The following is a 12,118-nucleotide window of genomic DNA, read 5'->3' on the forward strand; positions in this document are numbered from 1 at the left end:
TAAAACAAGCCACACGCTACCTGTTTAGCACCAAACAGAAGGACTCCTGTAGCATCAAGCTAGTGAAGATAACAAAGCAATTAGAGGCTTTAGAGATAGTTCTTCCCCTCGTGTGCATTTATGAGAGTAAATATTATACATATTGTATACATGAAGACTGTCAACCTGTAATTTAGATTTATTTAAATATTAAATTGTGATTAATCTAATTTTTAATTATGTTTAAAATTTGAATTCTATTGTGCTCTCCTTCTGTATGCCGAAGCATTAAAGTAAAAGAGTCTGGTGTCCAGTCAGTGTCAATATGGTGTACAGTTATTCTGCGATAACTCAGGTGACCCCCTACAGCATTAGCATGCTCTCTCCAGTTTGGTTGTTCTCTTTTTCATACAGGTCCTGTATGCATGAAACTATTATACCCCACAAAGTTAAGGCATACAGTATGAGTGGTCCCAACATGCCAACCTGTGGACCTCCCTTAGACCTGAGTCTTCCATGATGTTCCTTTTAGCAAGCACTGTGATTAACTTCTTCAATTTAGTTTCATCCCCAGGTCTGTGGTGATTTGTACATCAAAATAGCGCTCTGCTAGTTTTCGTGATGCGGTTGCCTGCTGACATTGTTCTGATTAGCTGAAACTGTTAGCTTAACTTGTAGGTAGTAGTTTAAGCTAAAAGTCCTTAGATAATATTATATTCCATTTTGACACAAAGTGAAGATTACTTTTGACTTCTCAATTGAGACGTCTGGAAGTTTTTAAAAATGAAATGTGCCACTCAGAAGTGCAGTGGTGTTTATATGTTCCACAACAGTGGCAGCAGGAAGATGCTGCAATGTCAAAACTATGGTGTGCCGTAGGAGACAAAATAACAAGTGATTAAAAATAATGCATTTATTCACATCGTGATTAACACATGTACACTTGCCGCCCTAGTATATATATGTAACAGGTGATTTGGAACATGACTTTGCAACACTTTACAAACGGGCTCAAGTTATAAATTTAGATGGTGGTTCATTGTTGAGCTTAGTTTAGCGTAAGTGCTTGAATTAGCCGACTACAGTAGAGCTGTAGTCAGGCCTTAAAAGTTAAACTCGACCCGACCCGAGCCTGACAGAATTCTGCCGAACCCGTCTGAACCTGAATGACCTAGATTTTTTTATAGCCCGAACCCGTTTACAGCCCGACTGCCCCGACATTATTCCTTGCATCAGTTTCATCTTCCATGACAGTCGTTTTAATGTAGCGCGATACCTCGTCGTCTTCCCAGTCAGCTCGCTGTACATTTTCCCACTCCTCAAAATTTGCTCTTTTTGCCGGAGGATGAGCGCGCTCGTCTCTGGAGAACTCTGGGTCTCGAGTCTCCACATCTCATCGTGCACCTGCAGCACCGTGCATAGCTTGCAGAAGAGTGCAGGCATGAGCATGTAAGGCCTCCCTGTCTGAGTATGACAACATTCTCAGCTGGTTTAATTTTGGCCAGAGGAATGATGCGATCTTATAGAGGTCCTGTATTATCACTTTCCGCGAGCCAGTTCTCGTGCCGTTGACACACGACTGCTTGCTGAGGGGAGTCTAGATTCACCTGACCGCTCATTTACCGCGCAAGCCTGAGCCCGGCCCGAGCCCGTTTAAAATGATAGAAATTATGACCTGGTTGGGTCGGGTTCAGGGTCGGACAAATATCTTCAGCTCTAGACTACAGTAACAACTTTATCAGATTTGCATTTGCAGAGGTTGCTCATTAAAAGAGTGCATTATAAAAGTTAAAGTGAGACAAAATCTAAGTGTACACTGGACAAACTATTTTATGTTATGTGCTTGTCAATTTCTTGGTATGGCTAGTAACTGAAGATGTCTCCCTTGAAAGTCACAACTTGTCTATTATCTTGACTTACGTGTTTTCAAAATGAGATATTATATTTTAGTAGGTAACCTTTAAAGAAGTGGATAGGTGAGCTAGGGTAGTAGTTCCCCACTGTATCTAGCATGTGTGCTAAACAAAGCTAAGAGCCAGCTGGTGTTAACTTAATGTTTGATGAACATTCATTAGCAGGAAAACAATCTTCCCAAGTAACTTAACATGAGTCTATAATCTTATTTCTAAACTGATCGATCCCTTTACAACCTTCTCAATGTGTAAAAATGAAACTAAAACACACAAACCAAAGACGTTGTTCCCCCCAGTATTAAGCTGTTGGTGTTCATATTCAGGCATTAGGCAAGTGGGCTCCTGTCCAAAACCGTTCTTGAGGCCCAGATTAGAATTTACCAGGCCGAACTGAGCATATCACATCTCCTGCTTATTATTGTCAGTAGGACCCAAACTGACAGAATTAAATCTGATGCAATTTCTGTCCCTAGTATTTTCACTCATATCATTGTTATGTTTGCTGAAGCAGCAACCGATTTGACATTTCGTGGACTGACAGGTTTACTTCAAAGACAAGAAAAGCACTCTAGGTAAGTAGGCAGCATCCTGAGTATGCGTTAGTAAGCGAGCTGCACAATATTTGCAGACAAACCCAAACCTGCTGAGATGGAGTGTCACTTCATGACAAGTTGCACTCTCCCAGCAAAGTTGAAACCCTCCTGCTAAATTCAGAATAAAAACAGTTTGAATTGCTGCAAAATTTAAAAAAAAAAAAGTTCCAGTTAAAGGCAGAGAAGTCCTTTTAATGATGGAGGCAACTCCCTATGACATGTGACCACCAGTGTGTGTGCCATGAATAAATCATCCTGAACCCGGGCAGAGAGAATAAACAGTTGTGTATCTTCACCTCAGATGCCTGGAGAGGCCTGTCAGACACAGCAGTTAACAAAGCCTACCTCCTCATCATCATGCGGACCGTGTTTCAGCAGATCCAAGTCCAAAACCTGACACCATTACCCCACCCCCTATCCTCTCCTCTCCCTCTACGGGAGCTAGAACTCAGTGTCTCTCCAGAGTCGACTTAAAGTGAAGTTGAAACGAAAACGGCAGCAAGGCTGCTAATCTTTCCCCAGAGTCTCCGCTTCACTCAGTTGTGTTTAAAGATCGCCTGGATTGTCTTTGTATATTAGGCAACCAGAGCTCTGGGATTAGCTGCCAATTTGTACTCCACTGTGGAAAGAAACTCCTTGAGACCTCCATGATTTTATCTATTAACACAACTTCAAGCATGATCAGGCTCTTGTCGAGTGCGTCGCTGGCTCCGAGCTATGGTATGACTCAGAGTCTGAGTTGCGAGGTGCTAAATGTAGCGAATGATGGCGGCAATGCTCATTTCACAACCCGTTCATGAGACAATACAAGAAGACTTTTTAGAATATAGTTTTTTATTTATAATTTATAATTGGCAGATACAAAAACTCTTGAACTGTATCCAAAGTGTGCAATAAAATCACCGTTAATTTTTTTTTCCAACAGAAAAATACAAAAAGACCATCTACTTTGGAAAGTTGACGACCGATGTAAACTGGAGTGAACCGGTTATTCTACAGAGGGTTTACTAATCGCTACTAATGCTCTTTTAACTGACTACGGTTGTTAACAAATTGAAATTCTGCTCTGCTCTCCCAAGATGATAACCAAAGTCGTTACGTGTACATACATCTACATTGGTGACATTCCGTCCCCCCCGTTGTTAAATACAAGAAAGGCAATCATATCCATAAGCAGCACAAATGTGTCGAACACATTAAAGTAAAAAAAAAAAAAAAAGGTTTCATATTGTACCAAGATGTTCATGTGAGAGAGGGGAACAAAAACAAAAAGGGGAGGGGCTTTTCCAAACATAATGTTGTAAACAATCACCTTCAATCACCGAGATGCACGAGAAGCAAAAAGGTTGGAGCTTGTTAAGTGCTAAACAGCTGTTAGAAATTCAAAACGCCTCAGCAGTCTGCACAAGCATCAACCTCTGGAATCAAACAATGAAGGCAATAATGCTTAATAATCAAACTAAATACAGATTTAGAAAAATCACAGCAGCAACGCCAAATGAAACTGGTTCCTGCATGTCAAAACTGGTTGACAAATCGCAAATTAACATGGAAATACAGTCGTATTAAAAGAGACTAACATCATACTTTCACATTTACACACACACACACACACACACACACACACACACACACACACACACACACACACACACACACACACACACACACACACACACACACACACACACACACACACACACACACACACAGGAAATCTACATCCACATTCATGCCATGATCCCATTCCTTGACAGCCAAAGAGAGCATTAGCAGAGGCTTTGATATGATGCTGGTGCCTTACCCTTTATATCCCACAGATATGACACAAACAAAACCATTTAATCCAAACAAGCTGTGTGAACACATACGGACAAATGTGTGACTGTATTTCTCTTCTTTTTTTTCAGATAGCTATCTGAAGGACAGCTCTAGGCAGGAGAGGATCCAGGCGTGTCAAATGGAGAATATTCAAGTGCAAAAAAAAATGTGTCAATGTAGGTTTTTTTTTTCTGATTCTCATGCGTTCTGAAACTGTTCTGCAGGCAGATAAAATGGAAACCTCAAACAAGCGTACATTCCTTTTGTACAGCCCCGTTCCCCAGATGGCAAATGTCACAAAAAAACAAACTCACAGAAGGGTTCGCCAAAAAAATACATTTCTTGTACATAGAATGTCCAGCCAATGTTTAGTGACAGAAAAACCTCCCTCTACACAGCCAACACACACAACCTAGATCCTTCATTCCTATACAACTCAAAGCTTTAAATGCTAAGTCTTAAAACATGCAACACCGTTCAAAGTTCCTATCTAATTTTTTGCTGTGCTAGAATCCTGAACTCCCTCAGACGCCAACGTGTCTAACTAAAACTAGAACTATGCGCTAACAACCTACCAAAGTTGTCCAAGAGACCTTTTCTCCAAACACATTTAAGGACACTGATGTCAAAATAGATGCTCATTCATAATGTGAAACAATTCCCTGTCATTGAATCCATATAAAGCACTTACGTAGCATACTGTGCTCTTCCCTTTACTCTGGAGACAGTCTGAGGGGTCGTGCAGCTCTATGGGGACAATATGAAAAGCAGTGGAGGAAACTGTATGCTTTAATGTGTCTTTAAATGTCCTTTAACTCCATGTGACACTGACAATGCAGCCATGCAGCAGCTGTGATGGAACTCTTTGTCATATGCTCAAACTCTGGCTTTGCTCCAAGATGGCAATTTGGACTTAACCCTGGCTATCTAAAGTCCTCAAACCATTTTTGGGAATCTTTTGATCTGGGTCCAGCTCACTGCTCGCACCAAGAGACTGAGAAACAGCCGATCTTACGCACGAACACAGAAATCAATCGACTCGAGGTGTGTCCTTTTATCCGTTAAGGTTAATTGAGGGTAATTTTCTTTTCTTATAAACTGCCTCAGGTAAATGCAATTGTGCATTAAAGAGGCTTTTACTCAGCGTTGCGCTTAAACAACACAGCCAAAACCGTTCGACCTTTTAACAGTGACATCTTCTCTCATTAAGAGTAACTCTACAGTGCTGTTAACTGACAGTCTTAAAGCCTTTACTACATGCACATACAAGCATTACAGATAGTGACAAAGTTGTTAGGCCTGAGCTGCAGTGCAGTTGTTGCAACATTCCTAATGCAGAAGATTTCAGAAAGATAATGTTAACATGTTTCTAACAGATTTATACATCAATGTGATGCTGTTTCTACTAACAGCACGTTCAAATCCAGCATTGTAAGTACCTTTAGGCTTTAATGGCTTCATGCGGCCGTACGATTCAAGGCTCCTCTTACACCTCCGCACAGACCGACTCGTTTTGATCATCTTTTACAACAAAATGTTTGTTACACACCTGAAAAACTATCATGACTTCAAGGAGTATTAATGTTCATGAAGCAGTGATGCTGGATGTTACACACACAACAAACTCAAAGCACCAGCCTGCGTCAGTACGAGTATACTGAAGCAGTTTGTCGGGTGTTCAGAGCCGAGGGGCAAATAATACTGAAGAAACTGCACCTCACAGATATGCGCTGCAGTGTGTCAATAAGTGAAAAATACGAGTCACCTATCATTGCTCGTTATGAGATGAAGCCTAGCCTTGCTGTTTGACTAATTGCATAGTATAAATCTGGAATGAAGTCGTCTCATGCTGAACAATGGTAACAACGCAGTTTGAGGAGTAATAAAAGCGAAAGATGATCAGCACGGTCAGTCTGCAGGAAGCTTCACATCAGATATCAAAGTTTCAGCGTGTCAATACTTCTCCATCCTTGAAATCATCTTTGAAATGTACAATTTAGTGGATAAAAACTCGAAGTTTCAAATTCAGAGTAGAATTTTGTGTTCTCTTTCAGGCCAAACTTAACTCTGCAAGTTTTTCAGAGAAATCTGCTCCATTAAGCGGAGCCGGGTGTTCATACTTCACCTCTATCAGCTGATAGATTCATCTAAGATAACTCGGCTGTTTACCTCTGCGTAGTTTTTGCAGCAGGCTATGTGCTGGTCTACTGTTCTGTAAATAACGCCTCCTTAAACCAGTGAAGAAAAAATGAACCCAGAACAGTGGAGTGGTGGACTGAACAGTGAAAGAGTCGCATGGACATAAACCAAGAGCCACTGGAAGCAAACGTCTCCTAACTGTAGTTTTCTGTAAACCGTGTTTAAATCTCTGAACTGAACACAAAAGTGCAAATTGCTACCACCGTCTCTGTGTCCTCAGTAGTGCTTCTCCTGCAGATAATCTTTCATCTTGTTGGGTAAGGGCAGTTTCTGGATCAGGTCTATTCTTGTGTATTGTCTGATGACGAAGCGACAAAGGTACTGCAGCGAGCGCACTTGCATAAACCGCGACACTGGGTTGGTTAGTCTGACAGGGTAGGTTGCGGACCCTGGTAAGCGAGACCTGGAATAGCAAAAAGCTCCATTCTCCGAGTCTTTGATAGAGTGTTCGATTAAGTCCACGATGGACGTGTGTCCTTCCACGTCCGGCTGCTCGTAGAAGCTGAATCGTCCGTTGGAGTGTTCGATGCGGGTGTGCAGGGTTTTGTTCTGCGACCTGAAGCTTAGGCTGAGCAGGTACCGGTCATCTGAGCTGTCTCTCACCAGGAATGAACCGTCAGCCAAGTTGATCAGCTTCTCCTCGGCCTCCCAGCGCGTGATGGGGCCCCAGTACCAGCCCTGCCTCGCCAGCTTCTTCAGCTCCTCCGTCAGACTGGTGACCACCATGGGCCCGCTGCTCTGGACTGAGTCATACACTCGGCTGACCCCGGGTGCTGAATTGGGGTCAAAGTTGAGGTGGTGTCTTACCCTTGCAGCTACCTGGCTGTCTGTAGAGCTGAACCCTGAAAAAGTCCTGGGAATGAGTCCGTTACTAGATATGGGCGGCAGGAGAGGAGAGAGCGGAGGCGGGACCTCCACTCTGGAGCTTTGGAGCATCACACCAGCAGAACCGATGAGAAGACTGTTAACTGAGGTTTCCATGAAGAGATCCGGAGGCAGCCCACTAACCAGCTCATGCTCCTCCTGCCCCTGGTCCGTGTGGAGGGATGCACTGTCTGCTTCAGTCACCACCTCCATGGGAGAGGAGCCATCCAGACAGCAGGAGTGGGACCCTTCTGGATACATTCCCTCATCTAAAGGCATTGTGTACTGGATGTAGTCCTGGGGAGTCAATCCCAGCACGTCAGGCACATCATTTTCATCTATATTTAGATGCAGCTCACCGTTTTGCGGCTGCTGGAGATTCTTTAAGGATTCTGCTTGGTCCTGAAAGAGCCCTTCCATCTGGAAATCATGAAATTCTTTCCGGACGCCGTTTAAGTTTGGACTGGGGCTTGGCGAATGAACCATGGCTTTTACTTTTACCTCCATCTTTATGCAGGCCTCATCAGAGTTAACAGACCGAAGAGGCCACGGCGAGGGGCTGTAATGGTGACTACGTAAGGATGAAGATCTAAGGGGTCTCTGGGCTTTAACCTCGTTGAAGCTGATGGGCACGGACGAGGACGAGAAGGTGTCATCGTCATCCACCGAGCCGATGGCCGAGGAGCTGCCTTTCACTTTCGCCTTCTGCTTAGCAGACAGCCTTCTTTTGAGTGATCCCATCAGGCTCTCACTCTTTGAGCGGCCCTTATTCTGGCCCCCTTTGTCCTCCTCTCCACCGAGGTCACAGCCAGAAAGCTCTTTGGTGTAGCAGCCCCCAAAAAGTGACTCCTCCTTTGAAAACTCTGTCGTCACCGGGGGCTGCTGGAGCATGACAAAGTCACCCTCCTCTTTGCCCTTTATGCTGAGGGACTTGCGGATGGTCTTAAGGCTTATCTTCTTCATTCTGACAGGCCCTCCAAAGTGGGGGCATGGGATGGCTCTCCTGGTATCCCGATGAAAGTACTATCCACAGTGTCCTTCCATCAGGCCACACCAAACAAGTCATGCATACAGTGGAGCCCTCAAACCCTGCAGAAAGAGAGACAAACAAGATTATAGATAATCTGTTTAGCCCTGAAAGTGCTCCCGTTGTTCCTTTTTCTTTTTTTTTCCAGATGATGCCGATAGGACTGGGTTATTAATAGGTACTTTATTGATTTCCGCAAAATTACGGGTAACACACGGCTCACTAAAAATGAATTAAAAACAGCACAGCAAGCAGCATTTCAGCAAATTAGCCAAGACCTCAGGTGGAAAGATGGGGCAAATTATCAGTGAAGTGGCTCCAACAGAGCTTCTCCTCACAATTACTTTCATCATGGTATATTAATTACATTTTTAAAATAACAAACCATCATTATTTCAGAAATTGTAGTGTCTTTTCTTCTACACACCAATTTAAAACCAAACAATAACAATGACATGTACTTGTACATTTTAAGGTTTACTTTGAGAGGTATTAACATCCTTACTTAAAGAACCTTTCACAGTTTACAGCCCTCTGAAAAACAGCCTGCTATTCAAGCTGTCCAGAGTTAATTTGACTATAAACACAAATAAAAAGAGCTTAATGTTTGAATCAAACTCTGTTTCTACAACATCTATTTCAGCTGGTGATGGTATTTACTGTGTCATTTACTACTTCCACTGCTTTCCCTTAAAAGTCTCTGGATGTGTACTTAGGAACACTGCCCTGCTACATTATTTACTTAGCATGGACTGGTGTATAAAAAGGGCTACAGTTCCTACACTGCTGCCTGAATACTGACACGAGCACCCTCAGACAGACTTTAAGTCAGGGGCGTCACACTCATTTCAGTTCAGGGGCCACATAGCCTACAGCCCGAGTTGATCTGAATTGGGCCGGACCTGTAAAATCTTAACATATTAACCTATAAATAACAACAACTCTAAATGTTTCCCTTTGTTTTAGTGCAAAAAAATACAAGTACATTCTGAAAATGTTCACATTTAATGAACTATCTTCTACAAAAACAGGGGTTGTATTTTTTGCCATGATGAGTCTCATAGTGGCCAAAATATTATATTCTTTAAGCCCTGAAACCTGCTGAGAACACACCAAACACACGTTACCCGTTCACCTGACACAGTGTAATGTTTACTGCAAAAGAACAGATAGAATATAATAATGAAGAAGGTAAAGTTGACTATTGTGGACGCCTCAGCTCCAGCATGAACAGTGTGCTTGCTGGAAAGTGTTGTATGCAGGGGTGTAGTGCTAGTGTTATTTGTTAGTGGATCATCTTATAGTGCTCTAAAAAGTCTTTATGAATCTCAACCGGATTATGCAAACAGCAAGTAATCGATTTTCTCACTTTAAGAATATAATATTCCCGGAGCACCGTTCAGGTACGCACGGTCAGGACTATGATTGTATGCGCCCCTCAGAGGACAAATTTCAAATAGTGGTTACTTTTAGTGAAAAATTGCAGTCTCTGTAATTTTTTCGCTTTGCAAAGTCATTCCGCAGGCCAGTTTTAAACCGCGGGCCGCATGTTTGACACCCCCGCTTTAAGTGAAAACCCGAATTGATAAATTTGTTTTAATTTAAAATGCAATATGATTGAGTAAATTGTGTGACAATCAAAAATGTGCCACTGTATACATATTGAGTAAATGCACTGTCATGTCATGATTAAATTAAATCAACAACATCCTTAGCCTTTTAATATACGTACTTAAAAAGTTTTGGCAAAGACAGACCTACACACTCTGTAAATACATGTTCCACTTTGAGTACCTAAATAAATCAGCTTGTTAATGAAGACAGCTGCAATCTGATTACTCACCATTATGTGCAGGGAAATGGTGACTCAGTTGGATGGGTCAAGTTCCACTTCCACCACCTTTCATTTGATGCTAGGAACAAACAAAGCAGGCTTACTTCAACAGTCCCACGTCTGACATTTTCATTGTATTTTAAATAAGATTATCTTTAAACTAGTGCTTATATTATCCTTTAAAAAAAACAGAGTGTATCAATAATGTCAACGTTAGCATGTCTTGACCTGGCAGGGCCTACGGACACTACAGCATGCCTTTAGCTTAGCATCGTTTACTACGTTTATGTCTCTTCTGACAATACTATGACACTTAATGCTCCAACTACTGCATCAACGTTATGATTTTAATTATAAAGAGTATGAAACATAATTTGAAGGTAATTATTAGACCTTCAGGAGGTCACTTTAACACATATTGGCTAGCTTGTACGCTAACATCAACAGCTAACATCCAGTTAGTTTGTTAGCATACTTTCAAAGTGAATCCTAAATGATTCACATCTTTAAAAACATGCACATTAAACTCTCTCTTACCCAGTCACTGCTGCTCGTCTTCCTGGAACAGATATCCCACAGGTGCTGACATTTATTCAGCACAACACATCCATCAAAGGTTCGCTCCTCTTGGCTAATGTTAGCCCAACACCTACAGCCAGTCAGCTAGCTTTGTGAGCGTTTCCAGTCGAAAACATTGAATTAGCTTCCCTTTCTTCAGCTCCTGAGACCAGAGGACAGTACAAAGAGTCTCTAAGTACAGAACAGGCTTTCCTCTAAAGGTGCGGGTTGATATTACCGAGTGGAATGACACAATAAGGGGACATCTGTCTACCCAGGTTGGCTAACACTTTGTAGCTCTCGGCCTCTTCCTTTCTTCCTTTGTTGCCTGTTGAATTGTGGGAGCAGATTCAGATGCAGCGAATCAGACTCACAGCAGCTCCAGAGAGTTTCACATGCAAGAGGCACAGAGGCACAGCAAAACACGCTCAAATCATCTGCAAAATAATACATATATTTAATTTAAAAATATAAACATTCTCTTTGGAATGCCAATCAATTATAGTGTTATAAAAAATACGTATTAGATTATTATTATGATGGTGAGAAATACATTTTATTCAGTGTAAGGTGAAATTAACAATTTCTATTCACATCACCTAATATTTACCTAAAAGAAACCATCATTAGGTGCATTTCCCTGTAGTTTGTTGATGTGGTTTCTGAGTGAGGAAGAGAAAAAAGGATGTGGTCGAAACGGGCAGCAGGGTTGCTCTTCCTTGGTAAAAGGTGTTTCTAAACAACAACAACCACTTCTATGAACTTTTGCATTTAAACTTCTTGCTATGCTCGTTTCTCAGGGACAGCAATAATGTTCCTGGGTCAACTTTAATGATCCAGTGTCAGAGTCCCAAAAAATCCCAATAAACATTTTTTAATCTCATTATTAACTCCATTACTAACCATTTAAATCAATATTTAGTGAAACGCTGTTCTTTAATTTGCACAGATCATGCTTCAATGAGGATAACTCGCTTCTTTTTTATGAACACAGTTGCAAAGAAACATTTAGTATTTGACACTTCTGACCCCTTTTAGCCTCCACTTTGACTGCAGGGTCAAATTTAACCCATAACCAGTATCTATATGATATAAAAATACAGGGGGCTTGCAAATGTGTGAAATGAGCCATTTTCATTTTATATGTTGTTTACGCAAATTAAGCTCAGCAGAAGAAGTTTCATAGCGTAAAAATACTTTTAACATTTGTTTTAGATTTTTGAACTTTAAAAAGGGTCATTTGGCCTGCAACATAACAGGAGAGTTAAAAATACAGACCTAGACTTCAAACACTGACAATAAATAATATTGCAAGTTGAACAGTGTGCAG

At 41.7% G+C, this 12,118-nt stretch overlaps 1 protein-coding gene across 1 annotated transcript; it reads right to left on the reverse strand.

Annotated features, from left to right (window-relative positions):
* Window positions 1-3,300: 3,300 nt before the first annotated feature.
* Window positions 3,301-11,225, reverse strand: LOC117829394 (suppressor of cytokine signaling 6). Its single transcript, XM_034707049.1, has 3 exons — window positions 10,768-11,225; window positions 10,240-10,309; window positions 3,301-8,458 (listed from the first exon to the last, which is right to left on the reverse strand). Exon 3 carries the CDS (start codon window positions 8,330-8,332, stop codon window positions 6,722-6,724), a length of 1,611 nt encoding a protein of 536 aa, XP_034562940.1. The 5' UTR covers window positions 8,333-8,458; window positions 10,240-10,309; window positions 10,768-11,225; the 3' UTR covers window positions 3,301-6,721.
* Between the last annotated feature and the right edge of the window lie 893 nt (window positions 11,226-12,118).

This window comes from Notolabrus celidotus, chromosome 17 (genome assembly GCF_009762535.1).
Source record: "Notolabrus celidotus isolate fNotCel1 chromosome 17, fNotCel1.pri, whole genome shotgun sequence".
Lineage (NCBI taxonomy): Eukaryota > Metazoa > Chordata > Actinopteri > Labriformes > Labridae > Notolabrus > Notolabrus celidotus.

Bases quoted from the DNA above. Each gene is read 5' to 3' on its own strand.
- LOC117829394 (XM_034707049.1), bottom strand. From the start codon at position 8,332: ATGAAGAAGATAAGCCTTAAGACCATCCGCAAGTCCCTCAGCATAAAG.